Source organism: Dryas octopetala, chromosome 7 (assembly GCF_963921425.1).
Source record: "Dryas octopetala chromosome 7, drDryOcto1.1, whole genome shotgun sequence".
NCBI lineage: Eukaryota > Viridiplantae > Streptophyta > Magnoliopsida > Rosales > Rosaceae > Dryas > Dryas octopetala.
The window spans coordinates 6,145,638-6,166,497 of record NC_141372.1 but is presented as its reverse complement, the minus strand read 5'-3'; the positions used below and the strand labels follow the sequence as shown (position 1 = coordinate 6,166,497).

Here is a 20,860-nt window from a genome sequence, read left to right as displayed (position 1 = left end):
TTTTACAGAGATATCTTTGAAGAGTGATTTAAAAAATGAATAGTTTTGATCATGAGTTTACATAGTAAAACATGTAGTTTTGATTAATTACTATGAGATTATCAGAGAAGAAATTAGCAGAGGATTCAGATTTAGATTCAAAATACGCAAATGTGATTTTATACTTCCAATCGGGTTCAAATGAGTCAAGGCCAAAGGGAGTCGATTAGTCTCGATGCCATTTTCTACTACTTCTTTAGTGCATACATATTATAGGATACTACTTTTTTTTTTTTTAATTTATTTATAGGTTATCCTTAAGAAGTTTAGTGAAATTTTTGAAAAATTAAAAAATATCATTTGAGGTTTCCCCTTCCTCTCTTCATTGACAAAAAGAGAAATTAAAAAAAAAAATCTAAATTTGAGTCAATTAGAGACTTTTAATCATTTTTAAAAATTTTTAGAAATTTGGTTCTCGAATAGTGCTCGAATCTCCCTCGAGTAGTGTTCGAGGGTTATTTGAACACTTTTCGAAGGTCAAATTTATAAAAAATTTAAAAAGGGGTTAAAAGTTTTTAAGGAAAACCTAGAAGGGTTATCTTCAAATTTTTCAAAATTAAACAAACTTGATGGAAATGACTAAAGTATAACAACGGAAAAATAGGAGGACTATAAAAACTAAAAAACAAATTGGAGGACCAAAGTGTGACACGAGTAAATGTCTGGGGACTATTGCTACAATTAACCCAACAAAACGATAAACTATTTAAAAACAAAACACTTTATAAATATCAACAACTAACTAATAAGGTGAATGATAGTAGTGTCCAAAGTTCACTAAATTATGAATAATTTTCAACACTTTAAATGTGATGATCAATAACTTTTACATGATAAGTTTGTCATAATAAACTTACTTTTCAAACTGAAGAGTGTAAGAGCTATCAATGTAAAGAAAAACTTGAGTTGATATGAGATGATCAATTCTTTAGATATATATATATATATATACATATACTATATATATAAGATATTGGAAAAAATTAAAAGAAATTTAATTTGTTCATAAATTTTATGACTTGCCTTCTCTCCCTTGGAGCCAAGGGAGTATTTTAGGTAACTGATGAGCATTGCACTATATGTAATCTCTTATTTTAAAAATATGAAATTCATTGTTCTTGGCCTCATTAGCAGGATGCAATGTATCCAAACTGAAAGTGGATTTCCTTGAGTTCTTCATAGTTACAAATATGTATTTCACTGCATTTTAAACTTATACAGATAGGATTGACAAAAAACTAAAAAATATTCTATTTTACCAATATATATAAGTTTTGACCTCCACTTTATCAGGATATTTTTCAATTTTAACACCATACATTAGCAAAATTCTAGAACATCACAAGGGGATTATACAGTGAGAGTGTCATCTATTTGAATATATCTTGGTTGGGTTCAGTTGAAGGGAGGTTTAAGGGCCTATGTTTAAGTATGAAGTTACCGATCTCCATGAAATAACGCCACAACTTGAAGCAATAAGAACCAGTAGCACTTGGTGTGGATTCAAGCAAGAAAGTACACTTGAATGTTCAGGCTCAGATTGATGCACAACTCAAATGACAATGTCACCACTCAGTCTTCTTTTGTTTTATTCAAGGACACCTATCAAGAAGAGAACCAAGCAGTATCATCAGCTGTAATTAAAAAAAGAAGAAAAGAAGACACAAGAACTGTCAGAACTGAGAAGGCTAGAAACTTACTTATCTGTGCAGAAATGGACCATATCATGGAAGATCATCCAACTGCTGTTGAACCCATTTGCCATAATCTTGTAGTAGTTGCTGCAGAAGCAATGGTACCAGCCTATCCACTAAAGCTTGCATCATTCTGTATGTCATCACACTTCCACAGTTTGAATGGAGGTGCTAATAGTAGCTCTGGCCAAAGAGAATAATGCAAGTTCTAAAGGAATAAAGATGCAGCTTTTTAACATAGGACAAGGCAACTTTTATCCATAAAAACATGGCACGAAGAACCTATCCATCTAGCTTTGGTACAATCCAACACAAAGTGCTAACCAAGGAACCATCAACTTTCTCATGGGAGAAGCTCAACTAAGCCACATAGCCTGCACTGCCCTTTAGTGTTTTATAAATGTTTTGCACATACAAGTAAAATTGCACAACTAATTTATTTGTTGAATTACTTACAAATTTCCCGGAAGCTCAACAGCTGATACTGGCATCATGGTAAAAGGGCGTGTATAAATCTGCACATAACATACGATGTTGACATATTTTAGATACCATATTCCCAGCTCAATTACTAGCTAGAGCAAATATGTTTTAAGGAGTAACAATATTTGCAGTGGGTTAGATATGAACCTAACGATGGAACTAAAAATATATATTCCAAAATATGGAAGAAATAATATCTGTTACTCATGTTTGCTATCTGCAAGTACAATTCCAGAAAATATGACAATTTGTATAGAGTACAATCCAATCTAAATGTCTACTTTGTTTGAGTTTGATGTCACTTTTGGAAATTCAACTACAAGCACCAGACATTATGGAAGCCTGATAGAGAATTGAGCAAAGACTGAATCCCCAAAGCTATGGACTGTCAAGCTCAAAGTTTAAATGCAACAAAGATACAGGTATAACCAGCTGCTAATACTATATAGGCTACTGAGCAGAAAGAAAGAGAGAACAAAGAGAACAAAGGGTCATTTATCTGGAGAAATATTAGCAACCTCGAGAGTAAGTTTTAACTTCACATCAACCTCCAAAAATGATTCCGAGTCATTTGTGTCCCATGCAATGTGATTTGTCATGAATGCTGTAAAAAGAAACCATATATTAAAAGAAAATCTAATACCTAAGTCATAGCATAATTGTCAAAGAAATACATAAGAGCCTTGCAGTATCCATGGAATTATGAAATCCAAGAGATAGCCATGTTGAAAATTGACTTCATTTCTCAACTATAAATTTTGGTAGGAAACAACAAGCCTCCGCATAAAGGCTCTCCAACAAGGAATACGAATCTGACAAACTTATAAATCTTTAATATTGAGAGTTGAATGTCATGAGGAAAAAAAAAAGATCAGCAATCTTGTAAACTCACTCTTTTAAAAGTTACAAGATTCTAGCCAAATCTTTATTCACCTGAAAAACGGCTGTTTTGGCGTTCCATGACTTCTGAACCCTCAAACTACAAACCATATTGGTGACAGTTCAGTAAATTAATTTATATGAATATGACTTTTTTGAAAGAGCTTCAGTAACAACCCATCAAATGCATCCATATATGAGCAATTTATATTGCAATTGTAGAAGTCCAATGTGGTACGCAAATGAACATTTCTGGGATCTGAAACACACCTTGCAAGAAAGCATCTCAACCATACAATCCTCATTTGTTGGGGTCACTCGTAAGTCCACCACAGGGGCAGCTTCAAAATTTAAAAGTTTAAGTTTTGGAAGAGTGCACCTGCACAAACAAGGAGTCTTTGTTTTCTATTTCAGACTAACTAAATGTATCAATAAACTAGCAAGTGAATATTTAAGATGAGATTTCAATTATGTTTGACAAAAAACAAAGCACTCATTTGATTCAAGTTTCAAGAGTATACACATAATTACATAAAGCCTCCTTCAAATTAAATCAATGCAAATGGAAGAATCCAAGCATGGTGAAAACAAACATAAAAAGAAAGGGAAAGACCTGTAAGTATTAGTATCAAGGGATTGAAAACTTTTTAAGGCTCTTGTGTTGAGCATGGCTTCAATTCCTGATGGGTGGCTTAGAAACTCACTAATGTGAAAAGTCTTGCCCCCACAGCCATCACCATAATTTGGCAGCTTAATTCTTTCCTTCTTTGCAGCACACAAATTTGCTTTCTTTGCATTTGACTCTGAACCCAAGTTACTTGCTTTAGCTACCTTTATCAATTCAATTTTCTTCCTGCTGAAACAAATTCACACTTTATACAAATGTATGCAAAGATTACACTGCTTAAGCACTTAATAAACAAAGTTTATATTTTTCATAAGAAAGAAAAAATAAAGGACTAAAATTGTTGTTATCTTGAATAATAATTGCAATAAAAAAATGAAAAAAAAGAAGAAAAAACCTGGGGTTGAAGATTGGAATAGCAGAGGATGTGAATGAGGCACACCCAGGTACTCGTCCATGCCACTTGATAGTTAGTGTCATCACTACTCTAAAATTAATAATGGGTGGTAACTAAGCTATCGTTTGGTTGCCGAGAAACTTCACCAGTTTGGTTCTCTAAATTTCTTTGAGTGGTAAGGTGGTGAGCTATGCATTCTTGTGTGGAATATTACGAAAATGCCACTGAGGGTGCAGCAGGAGAAAAGGCCATTCAGATTTCAGATAAGGTAGGAAAGAGTATGATCATGAAAAGCCAGCCTCCCTTGACAAGTCAGCTATCCAAGTCTTAACCGACAACCAGTAGAGTACGTAGCTCTCTGCATAATGCATACTATAAATACAATTTTGCATTTTTTTGGCCGTGAAGATACAATTTTGCTTATATCACCGGTTTTGACTATTATTTACTCCTTGACCAAAAAGAAAAAAGACTGTAATTCACCATTTACCACTTCATTTTCCATTAAAGACTTGCCTTCTCTTCCCTGGGGCTCATAACATGTGAGGGATTAGATACGAAAAAAGCTTACACAAGATTTCGTTTTTTTTAAATTTTTTTTAATTTTTATTTTATTTTTTAATTTCATGAGATTTTCGAAATTGAAAAGATGGAATTAAAAAATATCAGGGTTTGCAAATTTTCACATCACACCCAACTCCAACCCCTTGAATATTTCGCAAGGAAAATAGTCCTATCAAATCAAGGACGTCAAAGATATATCATATTTGAGGAATATTACATTTCCTAAAAACAACAAATGCATGTAAAATCCTAATCTAAACTCCAACTAAAACAAAATGTGAATAAAAAATGGGGTAACACACAAGAAATACAGATAAATATTGCTGTAGATATCTCTGAGCCCCAGGCTTTAAACTTAATTCATCAAATAATTAAACCTTTCTGAATCACCCTAAGCTTAGCACTTCTAGACCGGCTGTTCAGGCTCTCTTCCCCTTCAGATGGCGTAATTGGTCTCTTAGTGAGAATTGTTCCTCTCAAACCTTGTACCATTTGTTTGATCCATGCTTCATCTTCATCAACATCATTCCTGATCTTCCTCAAATCTTTCTTCCGTGCTGCTTCTTCATTCATGTCAATGTCCCCATCTCCGTCTTTGATGTTGATGATGTCAAGAAATGTTTGTTTCACAATTCTGTCCTCCAAACTGTGGAAAGAGATGACTGCCAGCCTACCACCAGGTGCAAGGCAGTCAAAACAAGCATAAAGAGAATCCTCCAGAGTCTTCAGTTCATCGTTAACAGCTATCCTCAGAGCTTGAAACACCCTTGTAGCTGTCTTAATCCAGCCTTGCCTTCCTTCTGTTGCAATTGAATTTTATTTGTGAATCTAAATTTCTTCGTATAGTCATGGGAGCAGGTTTCAAACTCTCTTATGAAAAGAAAGAAATACAATCATCATAGGCACATTACTTGTTTAGCACAACAAGCAGAGGTACTATGTTTTAATAGAAACATACAAAGCATGGCCAAAGTAGAATCGCAACAGAGAACAGAAGGATACCTACCTCGACTCAGAGGAGTTGCAGTTTTTATAAGATCTACTAATTCACCAGTAGAATGCAATCCACCAGTTAATCGTGCTTTAACAATTTTATTTTGAAGAGATTTCCAATTGCTTTCTTCCCCATAATCTCGGAGGACGCGCCCTACCTCAGTATCTGGCCAAGAGTTTAAAATGTCTTCTGCTTTCAGACTTGCCTGTCATAGCCCTACTCCAATCAATTAAATAAAACAAACATTTAAAATAATGATGCAGCCAGTAAAAGATAGGGATCAAGTATGCCATTCTGGCTAGAAAATTTTCATTCACCACACAAACTATCACCTAGAACTTCAATGAATCGCTGTTGGTAGAGAAAAAAACTAATTGAGAAAGGAAAAAGATAACTGTCATTGAGGAGAACTCCACAACATGGAGAAAGTGACCCAGCATAGTTTCAGAAGTCAACAACAAGGGGATCATAATTGGGGACATTTAACAACCCCAGATGATCCCCATCATGGGCATGTACAGCATTCCATCCTCAACTGTGTCGTAAATATTAAATCCACACTAAGTTCATGGCATATCCAATACCCACACTGCAGTAGGCACAAATATGTAAAATACAATTTGCTGCAAGTGCACACATGTGGAGTAACTCTAGCCTTAGCACATGCTTCATGGTGATATTTATTCTGTTTTTTAAGAACAAAGAGTGATAGTAGCCTGCCCATTGGTACAACATCCATACACAAGATAATTATTTATTGGATTATAGGCATCACATTGGACCTCAATCACTTACATGAGAAACCCAACCCTCTAGCTGGCCTTTTAAATTAGAAATACATGTATAGACAAAATGGCACTTGATGGGTCTCCAACTAAAGCAATTATTATGACCATAAAAAGTGCAAGAAATAGATTGACTCAATAAAATTACCAACAGACTACCAAAATTCTACCAGCTAAACCAGAGCAACTTACACTTAACACTCTCATATTTTATATATAATCTTAAAAAAGAAAATAACTTTTTCCCAGTCTCCATTACTTATTTCAAGCCAGACTGCTTGAGCATTTGTGACTTTTGATTTGTGGAGAACAACTCTTTATACCTGAGGATCCATCCGCATATCAAGAGGTCCATTAGCAAGCACGCTGAACCCTCTTTCAGGATCATTCACTTGCATTGATGACATTCCCAAGTCCATCAAAATGCCGTCAAGTCCAGTCTCAAGGAGCGTCTCATCCACATCGCTAACCAGAGACTTCACATATCTGAAATTCTCCAAAAATGTATAGGCTTTCAGTGTCGAATTCGGGGTACGGAGGACCGAATTGATTCGAGTTCGAGCCTTCTCAAGAGCCACAGGATCGACATCAAGTCCTATATACACTTCCATTTCGGGATGACCTTCAATTATCTGCAAAAAAATCGATAATTAGAACCAAACCCAACAAACAAAAACACAATTAGAACCAAACCCAACAAACAAAATCACAATTAGAACCAAACCCAATAAAGAAAAACACAACCCAAAAAACAAAAAACACAAAAATGGAGGAGACGAAGAGTGGTTACTGACAGCAGAGGAATGCCCGGCAGCTCCGACCGTACAATCCACGAAATGCCGCAGGCGTTTGGATGCCGAGAAAACGTCAAGAACTTCGCCGAGCATGACTGGGATGTGGGTGGCGGTGTCTCCATAACGCCGAACGATTTGCAATTTGAATTCTCTATCGGAACGCGTCCTCCTCTTCTCCTTCACCGCCACTTTCTGCTTCAGCTGCTTCTTCTTTTTAGCGGCGGTGCTGCAGTTTCTGCTGATACTAATACTACTGCTACTTCTACATGCGGTGCTTGTGAGGCTTCGCAGACGGAATGAAAATGTGGACAAAGAGAAGAGCTTTGTGGCTGACGTTGTTGATATTGAGGCTATTGCCATTTTTCTCCTGCTTCAAAATCTATAACCACATTGATGCGGTTTCAATTTTTGGAACCCTAAGTGGGATTTTGGGTTTGCCCCTTTTGTTTATCCAAAGAATCAGATTAAGTTCATCTGGGAAAAAAAATAATTCAACAAATAAAAATCAAATTTAAGAAAAAATCTACTGATAATACCTCTGTATGAATATGGTATAAAGATGAGTTTTCTCTGGTGAGTGGTGAGGGCTTAAGTTTGAGGTTGTTAACGTGGAGGGCTGAAGCCCAATCTAGACACAGACTAATTTGGGCTTGGATACCCCAGCGGCCCAGCCTTGTAACATTGCCAAAAATCATGTTGGAAAGCCCATTAGCTTGCTGCTTTTGCTTTCCTTGTTGGGTTTTTTCTGATACTACCATAACATACAGGGAGGACTATTCAGACTACCCAAAACTACTTAGTTGACCACCTCCTCAATTTTTTGCCAATTTTTTCCTATTTTACCCATGCATTAAAAAAAAACAACTCATTTTTTCAATTTTGGCCAGCCACCCCTCCCCGCCGTTGGCGCAACCCCACCGCCGGCACGACCCCACCTCTCCCCTTCACCGGTCGACCCCACCCCTCCCCATTGATGGCGCGACCCACCCACCCCGACCTCCCTTCTCTCTCTCTCTCTCTCTTCCTTCTCTCTGTCTTCTTCCCTCTCTCTCCCCTCTCTCTGCCTCTCTCCTTTACCGGACCACCATGGGTGGCCGGCGCGACCCCCAATCTGAAGGTCTATGGATTTTTTCTGATACTACCATAACATATATCTTATCAATTATTGGTAAGAATTTCAAATTTTAATGCTAACTTTAAATTTTAAATAATGTGGTAGTACCGTAATATTATATTGATTCATATATGAATCGACTTTTTTTTTTTTTTTTTTTGTGAAAATATATGAATCTACTTTGATTTATTTATAGTAAATAAAGTATAGACACGTACACTGCCACAATGTATACATACTACTACATAATTTGAGATTCAATTATGATTCTCGTACGGGATAGGGATCCCTAACATGATTCTTAATCTGATGGTTTAAATATAAGAAACTTGCAGTAAGTACATAAAAATTTTCAGGATAAAGAGTTGAAAAATCCCTCATACTTTGAATGGGTCTCTATTAGCTGGTTGAACCGCCAACAGCTAGTGTGTGTAGGTTTTGACTTGTAGCCAATTCATAAATGCTTATTATTATCTTTTTTTTTTTAGTTGGGGGAGGGGGATGGGGATGGAACTAATTTTTTTTTTTTTTTGAGTTGTAGACTTGTAGGTTTATTATTATTTTTTTTAGTGTACTGTGGTCTTGTGGTAATTTTACAGTCCTTTTAACTAAATTATTCAACACCTATTATAGACTCAATTAAAATACATATAATAATAGATATAAATTATATGAAGATATAAAATAAATAAATAAATATGAATATATATATGTGTGTGTGTGTGGTCGGCCACGTCTGCTGGTAATCTATTTTCCTCTTTTTGACTTACTACTTTTAGTTTTAGTCAACAATACATGGTAGGATACTAGGATGTGATGATACCATCCATCCATCACTCTTATTATTGCTTTCTTTAATTATTTGTTTTGTTATTCTAGCTTTAATCATCAATCCAAATTCCAAACTAGCTCTCTCTCTCTCTCTCTCTCACAGCTTCCTTTGCTTTTATCATCAATGAATTTGATGGTCTAAATCTAAAAGAAAGCATCAATCAAATAGATAGAGGCAGTTAGGTTGGTTGGTATGTGAATGTGAATGAGGTGTGTGAAATGTCAATGGATCAAGCAAAGCTGTCATCATCATCCTCACCATCATCATCTCCAGGAAGAGGAGGAGAAGACAAGGCAATTAGAGCAGCAGCAGCAGCTGGACCCCCATATCCCTCTTTCATAGGGAAGCATAGAATGACAGCTGCCATATCCCATCTCCACAACCTAATCAACATCATCCAGGTCGGTCCATCCATCTCCTCCCTTCCAATTAAATTTATAATTTTATATAATATATAGTTGCTAGATATTAGAAAACAAAGATTTTATGATGATGATGATCAACGGTTGTGATGTATGTGCAGGAAGAGCTGAACCAACTTGAGACAATAGGTGAATCCTCCATTGTCTGCAAAGAGTAAGCAACTCCCACTATAAATTACTTGAATCCAAAATCCAAAATCCATCATCAATATTCTTTTTCTTGTTTTTTGTTTTATTTATTTTTTTGCCATTCAATGTCCTACAGACTCATTGCAAGCGTTGAATCCAATTCTGATCCATTACTTCCATGGAGTAAAGGACCAGGCGACGTCGTTTGGGATAGATGGTTCCGAGGAGCCCACAACTCACGAAATCACAATCGTTGGATCTAAGAATTTCACGAGGCTGCAGAGAAACAAATGGAGCAAGTTCATTTTATTTGGTGCATTTTCTTTGTTTGACCATAATGTTTTGAATAATTTGTGGGGAAGAATGTATTGGCATACAGAGAAGCAGATATATAAAATTACAGCAAAAACAAGAAGACTCACTTGAGTTCCTGCCCACAACAACAATACAACATTTGTTTTTTTAATGTGAGAAATGAGAATTCAAATTTAAAACCTCTTTCGGTAAAAAATAAGAAAAATATCACTGATCTCGTAAGTCGTAACTAGTTACTATTACTTACTGAAATACTTTTTCTTCTCGAGTAAAAGTTCTACTCAACACGGACCAATTTTCCTCAAAGCATCCAGTTTTTCTCTGGGTATTCCTAAATTTTAGCACATCTACAAACAGCTGGGATCCAAAATTTTAGGACTTTTATTCCACTAGTACTAAAAATTTATGCATGTTAAACAGGAGTATGACAATACTGGCAATATTACCTAAACCATTAAATTGGGGTTGGTTGCATCTTTGGTAATGCATAATCTGATTAGAGTCTAAAAGATGCATACAGTTGCTTGTTTTTGCATCCATCTGGATCCACTGTGGCTTACGATAAAGGCTTTCAATAATTACAATTTTCCTTGCAATTCTATTTCTGGTCGCTGCAATCCGAGAATATAAATTTTAGGGTTTTAGGGTGAATACTGTCCACAAATTTGCTTTCATCAACTTTCAAGAAGGGAACTAACACATGAAACTCCTTTTTATTAACACTTACTTTTAAACTTAATTGTACAATGACTGACTACTCACGTAAGCTAATTAGCTATCCGATAAAGCATCACACCCAAACGCTTTCGACAAACATTTACATTCGACAATATGTATACCATGATAATTCGCACGATTAGGCATATAAAAGGGGCACGGTAACATTGATCCTTAATCCTTATCAACAGAAAAATGACCGGGAGTGGGGTTACAACAAAAACAAAAAATCAACCAGGAAACGGCGCACATCCACATTTCCTTTACCGATGCATCAGCCAGTGATGGCATCATATTGAAATTTGTCTTCACGGGCAAGGGGTACGGTAGGGTGATCTACATTACATAATGGACCGGCCTTCTTAGGTGCAGGAAGCTCACATATACTAGGTTCAACGACCGCTTCTGCGAAACAAATGTAAGAATGGTCAATTATCATAATGATTTCACAGATAAAAACTACAAATCAGAGGGAAAATTCATCCATTTGAATATACAAATATTTTCATACGACAATAATCCCACTAACTAGGAAGTGAAGGTATACTAGGAGAAACAGAATCAATTAAGCTGCAGAATGACTTTGAGAGAAGGTTCAGGAGAAGAAAAAAAAACACAATACACATCAAGCTAGTTTCCCCAAAACACATTGCCTAAGGAATCTGTAGTATCAACAAATTTAAAGAACAGTCAATAATCAATTTCTCATCCTCAACACAATATCCACAAAGAGGAGGATTAACAACATTTTCCTGGCAAATTCCACCTCTCACCACATTCCACTAAGTTATCATGACAAACTCTTTGGCAGCTAATCCTTTCTCTTTTCAGCTCTGCCTTAATCTTTTAAACTCCAGCACACTCTGACACATAACAACACAATTTAGCAGGCATATCTACTTGACTAAATGTTTCTCCCTATGAAAGACAAATTTCATTGTGTGCTCATTAAGGTGGTTGGAAGTTTTCATCAAACATATTGCTTGACTAAGCAGCTAATCAAACTCCACCATGAGAAAATGTAGAAGTTATGCCAAAATAATAATGGAAGAACAGTTTTGATCCTTATTACCTGAAGTACATCACACATATCATAGTACATGCATTTATACCTTTCAAATATTTGAACAGTAAATGAGTACACAACTCTAACACCAAGCCCAACCCAACTAGATTGATGGGAAACACAACAAAAAGGAAACAAGTCGGACAATACAATTGCAACAAACCTTAAAGAAGCAGGTCTCCCAAAATGCAGGTTGAAGATGAAAAAATATTCAAAAGTCACCTCCCCTCTATCAATATCTACAAAAACCTGGATATTTCACTGAAATATTAAATAGCAAAAGCGTGCTTCTCAAACAACTTAGGATGAAACATTTGCTGTCAAAAGTGTCCCACGAAACCCCTCTTCAGTGTGTTGTGCATCCATTTTCTGGTCAGAAAGCTCATCTGTGGAACATAATCAAAATGCATGGTGAGGTTATATATTATATTTAACATTGAAATAACCAAATGCATTACAATCAAACCAATCACCAAAATTTACTATGATTTTTTATGAATACCAAAGCTTGTAAATCATGTAAATTAATTAGGAAAGAACAAGATTAATGACATTAGAATAGAAGGCAGTCTTACGGACCATATATCACTAAGTAGAAAGCTCAAAAAAAAAAAAAAAAAAAAAAAAAAATCCAAATGACTAACAACTTGAAATTACCAGCAATATCTCGATTCTCATGGATTTCTGAATCCGTCACCCAAAGCTTATCCCTAGGGAATATATTCATGTCTGCAAGCGTAGCACATTCATCATCAATAGTCCGGGTACCTTTGTGAAGTACCTGGTTTTCCTTAACAACCTGCATAAAATAAATTAGCAATCAGACGCCTACAGGACAAAAGAATTTTGAAAAACAAATTATTCATACACGGGAAAATGCCAGGTGCACAATACAAGAGTACCACCTCAAAGAGAGGTGTGAAATGAAACCTGTATACTTCCAATTTTGGAAGGGCGGATGTGTAATCCAACCAAAACTACACACTACACTGTCTATGTGCACATGTGCATTTGTTTGTTTGTGCACATGTATGATTAGCTTCAATTAGCATACCCCAAAAGATTCCCATATCATCATTTTTAACTGGTATATTGATGTGGAGCCAGAGACTTTTAAACTAATTTGATCCCCAGCATTTGTCTTCCGAGAACGTTTGGAAACTCGGCGATCTGGATCAAAAGTGGTATCAGATGCTTCTAAAATTGACTTTGGAGCTTCCTTGCCATGTATGAAGTATACATATATGTCCTCATTGCAATAATCAAGCTTCCGCATTAGCTCCCTGCTTTCTCTTTCTCCAATGCAATCCTCACATATCTAGGAAAATTGAGACACCTAATCAGAAAAACTTCTTTAAAACTGCTTCTTGTACATCTCAAATTTAGATATGAACCACACTCACAGAATTTATACAAATTTTCTGCAAAATATAGCAGATGTTGCTGGCACTTGAATACTTGGAAAAAAATTCATTACAGTAGAGAGAGAGAGAGAAGGAGGGACTGAACTAAATCTGCAAGACAACTTAAGCTACTTTTGTTTTACAAGGTAACTGACCAGAAGACAACACATCCAAGGATTCCAAAGATTGGAGTACCTAATGTTGGCAAATATTTAAATTCAAAAGCAACAAAAGAGAATCATCATATATAACAAATTTCCTTCATTATGCAGCAGAAAAACAAAAAACAAAAAATAAAAAAAAGGGTAAACCTTTACCTCCGGACAAGTCCTAATCACGAGCGGTCTAGACTCAACTTCACCATTCACTTGATTTGGGGTGCCAAGATCTTCCTCACACATTGGCATCTCTTCGCAGGACCCTGCCAAATTATTTCCTTCAGTATTACTCAACTCGATTTGAGCAGATATGCCGTTCTCCTCAATACCACCCCAGTCCCCACAGAAGGATTTCCAGTCACTCTCCGAAATGATTATTAACCCATCTGCCTAGAATCCACAAAAGAAAAAAAAGAGAGATGAAGCAAGAATTCCAACATTAGAGCATTCACAAGTATGATTTTGATCAGCAACTGCAGTAAGCATAGAGAGCATGAAAAAAAAAAACATTTTGTATAATAAACAATAATTTTATAAAATGAAAAAGATACAAGGAAAGACGGGCAAGTTGTCCATTAAAGATTACAACATTATGATTAAGTAGATATCTGATATAATCTCTTTGCCAACATCTCATTTTAGAACCATTCCCCACCACAAATTTATTAGACCCCAATAAGGATAATGAATTTCCAGGACAACGAAAAAAATCTCACTGTAGCCTGCTCAAGTGGGATATCCACAAACAATTACCTAAGAGAGCCCTATTCCTTATCAATAAGTTCCCAATAGCTAAAACCCATTTTGTTTCAGTTTTTGCACTAGTCCCGAAATAATTAGATGATCTCATCCCATCACCACTCCCTTCGTGAAACAAGGCTCTCATTAATCTCTCTAAAATTTTGTCTACTATGCACTCTAAAGATAGTTATGAAATAGGCAATGCTACTCGGAAAGAAAAACTATTACAGGACCATTGAGTTTAATACAAAGAAACTCCTGAAATTTAACCATTCAAAATGACATGACTCTCTCTCTCTCTCTCTCTCTCTCTCTGACACACACACACACACATCCACAAACACATTCATTCATAAACTTACAGGGGCAGACTTCTGGAAAATCAAACCACGTTTCCAGACCAGATCAAGAGGCCTTTCAAGAAGTCGTGAATGCTGAAAGAAAATATGAGGGAGGTTAGAATAATTTTATAACATTATTAACAAAAATGGCTGAGATTGAACTACATGGACCAGAGTAGCTCTCAAATGTGCAACAAGATTACTAGTTTCATAATCACTACATACAAACTTGTTGAACAGGACCAATGTCAATTTATGTCTAACTCAAAAATAATGCATGCTAAAGATTTCATCAACTTGCAACTACATAAAGCCTGCAATCATTATGCTAATGAATATGGTTAGAGTCAAAAACATGCAAATCACCATTTACACTCTACCAGAGGTACCATAATATGATTCAACAGAAGCACTGCCAGGAAAAGTTTCAAATTACCTTTTCACACTTCAGCAAATCCATGATGTCAACTAATGTTTCAGGTTTCACCACCGAAGAAACATTCTTGCCACTTGCATTAACGTAGTTTCTCCACTTTGAAAGCCAAGAAGAGGGTATCAAGTAATAATTGCAATGGAGAGAAAGTGGAATACTTTTCCCCATAGCCAATTTCTCATGAACCTGGCGCTCTTTGAGCCTCACCAATCTGCAACATAAATAATGGTCAAAGCAATTACATGCTTATCAGCTCTACACTACCAGAAGAAGAGTAAAATTGTAAATTACCTTAAACAATCCTCCAGGCATGCAACTTCAGATAGTTCTTCACTGCATTGGGAACACTGTTCAGAGTCTGAAGGAAAAGTTGAGCAACCCAAGTCATCGGCAGGTTTTACTGTTACAGCGTCTTCATAAAGGAAGAGCCAGAGATTCTCGGGAACAAGCAGTCTCTTAGCACCAGTGGCTTGCTCAGGCAGAAGTTTCCCATGAGGACACTTAATTGAAACTGTGGGCCCCGCATCAGCTTCAGATGGAGCATCAAGAATTTTTCTTTTAAGCCACTGTTGCAACCTACAAATGAAAACCAACTGTAAACACTATACACCAAGAAAATATGAAGCAGTGGAAGTTATGAAAGTACAAACAAATTGAAAGTAAAGTAATAACATCATTAATTAAATCATCCATCAATTATTTTTTTCATATGGGAAAACCCTAGGTTATAAGTCATAAACCAAAGTCTTCAGCATACGCATTGAAGAGGTCTGAAAGAAGAATAAAATGCGACAAAACAGTTTACAGTCATACCATGCTCTAGAAACATAATATATTCCATCCGAACACCTCCCTGCAAGTGCATCCTCGGCAACTTGCTTCATTAATATTCTCCTATCCCTATAGCTGTCAGCACAGACTACATTCCGAGCACCATCAATAAGGCAACCCATGCAGTAGTCTTCATTGGACAGTATTGGCCCTCCCTCATACTGAAATTACCAGCATTCAGTTAGAAAAGAAAAGTCATTAGTAATTATTGCAAAGTGCAACAGAAGTAAAACAGAAACATAGAAAGAAAAAAAACAAAAAAACAAAAAAACAAAATCAGAACAATTGACAACATCAGCACATGAAAAGCCAAAAAAAGATGAGCCAAAGTGCTACTCTAGAAAGAAATTAAAAGCCAATTGATTGTGTAGGAAATAGGATCTAGAGCAAGAAGGTATTGAACTGAAAATAATTTCATCACATATAGCATCATGAAGCAATTTGCTGGGGCAAGTAATTATAAACATAACACAAAGTTCGCACAACATTAAGTGAGACCAATTAATCAAGCAAATACCTTAGAGAACAACTTGGTCCAAGCTTTAGCTGACAACCGCTTTATGTAGCCAACCTTTGACACTGGAACTTTTCCATGCAAGCATTGGATGGACGTATTGTCAAGAGCACTGCAAGGGACCACTGTGTAAGCCAAAAAATATTGCAAAACAAAAACCCTGACATTGTACTTGCAGCATAAAGAATGTAAGGAACTAAATTGTACAAAGTAGGAAAAAAAAACAAAAAAAAGGAGCTCTAAGGTGATGTTTTGGGTAGTAAAATATCTACTTTGTACTTACACAACGTGTGGACATGCACACTCATGGAAAACTACTAACACAATCAAAATAAAAAAACTCACATGATGTGACTTTGCATGCACAACATAACAAACAAATTTAGATAGAGAAAAAAAATCCAATTTATACAAAACAAAGACATCAAACATGTACTTACGGTGCAGTAATGTTGTCAGCCCACTGACGAAGCCAGTCTGTTGAAATCCAATAAAAGGGTTCCTCAAGTGATCGAACCGGAGCTTCAGACAAAATTGACCGCACTTCTTGTCTACGTTCTGTGATATGATTCATCTCTTCTTCCTTCTTAAATTTGTATTGTTGGCAAGCATCAAGATACGATGCATTAAAGTTATTAATCTCTTCACAAAGATGAGATGGAAGAGAACCAGAAACAATATCACCTTCTATCTTCCTATCATTGGCATTACATTCCAAATGCATTTTCTCATCATCCTTTTGCAAACGCCTGAGATTATACATAAGCATATATGCATCACTAGATGAAAATGTCTCCACATGACAACTAGTAAGAGATTCTGAAGGTTTTTGAATGACATCCATATTATCACCATCAGAAACCGCATTCATTTGTTCCGTGCAAGATGGATGAACTGGTTCAGGTTTAACAGGCTTGGTATTGGAACTTGAAGGACCTTCTCCAAATGGGTGACAACCTAAGTTAGAGACTTGCTCATCATCAAATTCCCACCATTGCCCTGTCTTCTCATCCTTAATATGAGCTACATAATGGCCACTGTTAACTGCAGTTCCCTTGTGAATCAGCACAGCTGACAAGTCATAAATTGATTCAAGTTGAGAAGGCTCCGATAGCCTCTGCCTCATATCAAGTACTCCAGGAAAATTAAATGCAGAAGTAATTTTCTTCTTTGTAGTCGTCTACTGACACAAATGAATACACAGAAGAAATATTAAAAAAATAAAATAACTACTAACTATAAGCCAACGATAATAACTTCTATATCAACCCTTATAAACATGAATACAAGTACAACCTCTACTCAGCATCAATACAAACACTGTAAAATCGCAAACCTGTGTGTATAAAACATAGCTTACATGGCTTTTTTGTGCTCATCAACAAGTTCCAGACATGTATATAAATTATCATTCTAAACTTTGGCAAGTTGACAATTATAGCCAGAAAATGGAAACTCTGCATTCTCAAGAATACCATAAAATACCTTTGGAAGGAAAACACAACGCTTAAGCTGAAAATTCAGAAAATCAGGCAATGTGCGCAACTTGATACTTCGAGTAGCATCAACTCTTGTCTTACACGACTCACAAAAATATTGATTATCTCCATGAAGCTCTTCAACACTAAGGTAATCATTTAAACTCTCATCCAAACTTTTCAAACCCTTCACATTCAACTCCAGCTCATAGAAGTCTTCCATGTTTGAAGAAGCTTCTGAATCTTTGCCACATTGTGAGCACCTACATGCATATAAGTGTAAAACAAAATAAAGGTAAACAGATATTTCAGAAACAAGAGCACAACTCAAGAATAGCCATGTGAGATCAGCTGAAGGCACAACTGCCGAGTTATTTTTATAAGAAGCAGCAAATGTACTCAAACAATTGTTGCCAGACTACAAAACTAATGAAATAAAGCAAAATTAAGAGCTTCAAAAAGTTACAAATGACTAGGTGACAACCTCCTCCCACCTGCCAAAGGGGAAAAATATTTAATAGAAAGCAACGGAGTATATCTTATGCCACACCAGTCACTAAACTGGACTGAAAATTTTGAAAGTCCATTTAGAACGATATGAAAATTAAAAATTCCATCCACAATAATTATTTTTTAGGAAAAGATAATAATAATCTCTATGAACAAAGTCACTACTAATTCAAAGAGAATAAGATACCACACTATTGACATTGTACCGCGATTAACAAAAAGGAATGATTAATCACCATAACTCCAAAAGAATATAAAAACAAAATCAAGAAAGAGGTCTTAGCCACAAGAAGTAAAATTCCACTCTAATCAGATTCAAACTCTTACCTTGTAACATGTGAGACACTTCCACGGAAAAGATCTTGAACAATAGCTTTTGCCTTTGAAACCTTAGAGTGGCTCAGACAACGTTCAAGCAAAGAAAGAAGCAATGTTAGAAACTCATGACTGTCCTGTTGAACTCCATTATCTAACTCCAGCGTTTTTACAAATGGAGATGAGTCTATAAAAGCCATTTTACTGGCATGCAGCTGTGCAAAAAGGCGTGAAAGTTGATTCAACACAGGTTGTCGTTCCAAAACATCAGGTTCAACCAAGAAGATACCTTCACGGAAGGATTTATTCATGTATAAACATTGAAGTATGCTGTTAGCATAGCAAGTCGCACCAAGATTGGTGAGGCCTGCAGGAGAGTCAGCAGAAGGACGAAGATCCTTAGAAGGATCTGGGCCAAGAGCTTGCAGAATCTCCGACGTCTTCTGCCATAAGCCAGATTTCCGACTTCCATTAGGAGGTGGAATTAGCCCACAAAAGCAATTTGGATTATCTTTAGTATTCACACGGCAGCCCTGACAAACCGGCTTTGAAATTTTATATAGCGCATTTACATCCTCATTTGTTATTGCACCTGTTGCATGTATTTTCCTACACAAATTCAAACCACAATGTGAACCCCCACAACAAAAGATGCATGTCAAGCAACAAATACAATTTTTTAAGCATAAAGCAGAAATGCTTGTACCTCAATATTTCAGAAGTGCTGTCAACGTTATCCCCTGGTTTGTTTCTTTTATTTTTACTCCGTGTACTTGGTCGGCTCATTTTAACAACGGACCAACCCTGCAATGGACATGAATTCAGACCATTAATTCCTGCACACACTAACATATATATGTAGATATATATTATATACATTGACTCTTGAATGAAAATCACAATTATACTCTCTAGCATCATTTTACAATGATATTTCACAATAAGATGCAGAATTCACCAAAGTTCAAAAGCAGTTTCATAGAACCCATGTGTAGAACTTACCCTTTGTAAAACCGGCTTGCAAGGAATGGGTGGCCAAGAGATCATACACTATCCCAAGATGTTTTATATTTTAAATGTGGAATATTGGGATCCTAACTCTGTTATTCTCTGTCAAAAGGGCATTATAAACTAAATTTCTAGAGTAAATGGTTTCATTTTCTTTTTAAAATTTTTGGAAGCTTGGGAGACACATACTTTTTGATACTCTCAGATAATACGACCTTGCTTGCTGTACCAGAAACTTGCATTGTAAAAAATTTCAGATGCAAAGACTTCCATTATGCATATATTCTCAAAGCTAGTAAGGAATACATTGTCAGAAAATGAAAAGAAAACGACTTTCTATTAATGATCTTCAAGCAGAACTTTCCACAAAAAAAAAAAAAAAAAAACGAAGCAAAAATAATTTAACAGAAATAGAAAAAAAAAAACCCCTAGAAACTAAAGAGCAACAAAATTAGCCTAATCAAAATGAAAACAAGAAATAAAATCACAAAATTCATCCATGTTAAATCAGATAAAAAATAGGAAAAAAAAAATAGAGAAGAGAGAAATAGCTTAACAGGTACCTGGTTGAGGAGAAGAGGAAGCTGGTTGTAGCTGAAAGTGGAAGATGAAGAAGAAAGAGCCGGGCTTTTTGGTGTGAAATTGGGAAGAATAAAAAATATAATTTGGGGGGTTTTTTTAGGTCAGCGTGCGAGGAAAGGAAAGGCTTTGATTTTGGTTACATTTATTTCCTTTTGTTTATTTTTTTATTTATTTTTTTATAATATAATAAAATAAAAAATAAAAAATATGACTGGAAAAGAAAGGGCCGACCCACGCAGGCAGAGAGGGAAGTCGGACAGACAGACGGACTTGAGAGATTTTTTTTTTTTTTTTTTTTTTTCCTTTTTTAAGTTTTTTTTTTTTTTGGTGAATGAGAAAGGGGTTTGATGTATGTGACACGAGGGTCAAGATCCAGTCAGAATCTGACCAACAAAAAATAAAGATGCAGTCAGAATCTCAGGAGACTTTTACAGTTAGTTCCCACCAGTCTGCCAACATTTAATTAACTCTGCAACTTTTCTATTTACTAACTGAAAAATCTAAACTAAAACATATTTTATTATTTACCAAAAAAATGAATAAAATAAATTGGTGGATACACTTCAATAGCATCAATCAAACTATGTGATTCAGAGTTGGGACGCTACCTCACAAGCTCAAGTGCTCAACAATAACCATCCTTATCCGGGTTCTCATTTTCTTGATAATATTAGTATTAGGGAAATACTGAAATGAA

At 35.8% G+C, this 20,860-nt stretch overlaps 4 protein-coding genes across 10 annotated transcripts; 1 reads left to right on the top strand and 3 right to left on the bottom strand.

Annotated features, from left to right (window-relative positions):
- Positions 1–1,274: 1,274 nt before the first annotated feature.
- Positions 1,275–4,436, bottom strand: LOC147279011 (DUF1997 family protein, putative (DUF1997)). 6 transcript variants are annotated; one of them, XR_015123383.1, is made up of 8 exons: positions 4,118–4,436; positions 3,709–3,951; positions 3,366–3,474; positions 3,150–3,195; positions 2,735–2,820; positions 2,190–2,248; positions 1,740–2,112; positions 1,275–1,641 (listed from the first exon to the last, which is right to left on the bottom strand). XR_015123383.1 is itself a non-coding variant. In XM_086250931.1 (8 exons), the coding sequence occupies exons 1-7, from the start codon at positions 4,198–4,200 to the stop codon at positions 1,764–1,766; spliced, it is 729 nt and encodes a 242-aa protein (XP_086107057.1). In that variant the 5' UTR covers positions 4,201–4,431; the 3' UTR covers positions 1,275–1,641; positions 1,740–1,763. The 6 variants fall into 6 exon arrangements, 3 of the variants coding, with proteins under 3 accessions (XP_086107057.1, XP_086107058.1, XP_086107059.1); XR_015123382.1 differs by having other exon boundaries at positions 1,740–2,107; XR_015123381.1 differs by having other exon boundaries at positions 1,740–1,916.
- A 393-nt stretch (positions 4,437–4,829) lies between these two features.
- Positions 4,830–7,804, bottom strand: LOC147279010 (mraW methylase family protein). Its single transcript, XM_086251031.1, has 4 exons — positions 7,255–7,804; positions 6,784–7,092; positions 5,688–5,880; positions 4,830–5,481 (listed from the first exon to the last, which is right to left on the bottom strand). The coding sequence occupies exons 1-4, from the start codon at positions 7,612–7,614 to the stop codon at positions 5,045–5,047; spliced, it is 1,299 nt and encodes a 432-aa protein (XP_086107157.1). The 5' UTR covers positions 7,615–7,804; the 3' UTR covers positions 4,830–5,044.
- Positions 7,805–9,202: 1,398 nt separating this feature from the next.
- On the top strand, positions 9,203–10,202 carry LOC147279009 (guanine nucleotide-binding protein subunit gamma 2-like). The gene is made up of 3 exons (XM_086251935.1): positions 9,203–9,601; positions 9,724–9,776; positions 9,888–10,202. The coding sequence occupies exons 1-3, from the start codon at positions 9,419–9,421 to the stop codon at positions 10,012–10,014; spliced, it is 363 nt and encodes a 120-aa protein (XP_086108061.1). The 5' UTR covers positions 9,203–9,418; the 3' UTR covers positions 10,015–10,202.
- Positions 10,203–10,755: 553 nt separating this feature from the next.
- On the bottom strand, positions 10,756–20,731 carry UBP26 (ubiquitin-specific protease 26). Of its 2 annotated transcripts, XM_086249511.1 has the most exons (15): positions 20,145–20,731; positions 19,280–19,377; positions 18,586–19,182; positions 17,756–18,011; positions 16,711–17,450; positions 16,274–16,382; positions 15,739–15,917; positions 15,217–15,501; positions 14,929–15,136; positions 14,514–14,585; positions 13,570–13,800; positions 12,904–13,167; positions 12,507–12,648; positions 12,013–12,235; positions 10,756–11,188 (listed from the first exon to the last, which is right to left on the bottom strand). In XM_086249511.1, the coding sequence occupies exons 2-14, from the start codon at positions 19,357–19,359 to the stop codon at positions 12,150–12,152; spliced, it is 3,249 nt and encodes a 1,082-aa protein (XP_086105637.1). In that variant the 5' UTR covers positions 19,360–19,377; positions 20,145–20,731; the 3' UTR covers positions 10,756–11,188; positions 12,013–12,149. The 2 variants fall into 2 exon arrangements, with proteins under 2 accessions (XP_086105637.1, XP_086105638.1); XM_086249512.1 differs by lacking the exons at positions 10,756–11,188; positions 12,013–12,235; positions 12,507–12,648 and having other exon boundaries at positions 13,046–13,185.
- Positions 20,732–20,860: the final 129 nt, after the last annotated feature.

Excerpts from the sequence above, each read along its gene's own strand:
- LOC147279011 (XM_086250931.1), bottom strand. The coding sequence starts at position 4,200 with ATGACACTAACTATCAAGTGGCATGGACGAGTACCTGGGTGTGCCTCA. Across the intron at positions 3,952-4,117 it reads ATTCCAATCTTCAACCCCAG|CAGGAAGAAAATTGAATTGA; the intron begins GTTTTTTCTTCT and ends AATTTGTTTCAG. Across the intron at positions 1,867-2,189 it reads GTTGAGCTTCCGGGAAATTT|AATGATGCAAGCTTTAGTGG; the intron begins GTAAGTAATTCA and ends GATGACATACAG.
- LOC147279009 (XM_086251935.1), top strand. The coding sequence starts at position 9,419 with ATGTCAATGGATCAAGCAAAGCTGTCATCATCATCCTCACCATCATCA. Across the intron at positions 9,602-9,723 it reads ACCTAATCAACATCATCCAG|GAAGAGCTGAACCAACTTGA; the intron begins GTCGGTCCATCC and ends ATGTATGTGCAG. Across the intron at positions 9,777-9,887 it reads TCCTCCATTGTCTGCAAAGA|ACTCATTGCAAGCGTTGAAT; the intron begins GTAAGCAACTCC and ends AATGTCCTACAG.
- LOC147279010 (XM_086251031.1), bottom strand. The coding sequence starts at position 7,614 with ATGGCAATAGCCTCAATATCAACAACGTCAGCCACAAAGCTCTTCTCT. Across the intron at positions 7,093-7,254 it reads CTGCCGGGCATTCCTCTGCT|ATAATTGAAGGTCATCCCGA; the intron begins GTCAGTAACCAC and ends ATTTTTTTGCAG. Across the intron at positions 5,881-6,783 it reads ATATGCGGATGGATCCTCAG|GCAAGTCTGAAAGCAGAAGA; the intron begins GTATAAAGAGTT and ends GGGCTATGACAG.
- UBP26 (XM_086249511.1), bottom strand. The coding sequence starts at position 19,359 with ATGAGCCGACCAAGTACACGGAGTAAAAATAAAAGAAACAAACCAGGG. Across the intron at positions 14,586-14,928 it reads ATTTGCTGAAGTGTGAAAAG|CATTCACGACTTCTTGAAAG; the intron begins GTAATTTGAAAC and ends ATTTTCTTTCAG. Across the intron at positions 12,236-12,506 it reads TGAGAATCGAGATATTGCTG|ATGAGCTTTCTGACCAGAAA; the intron begins GTAATTTCAAGT and ends TATGTTCCACAG.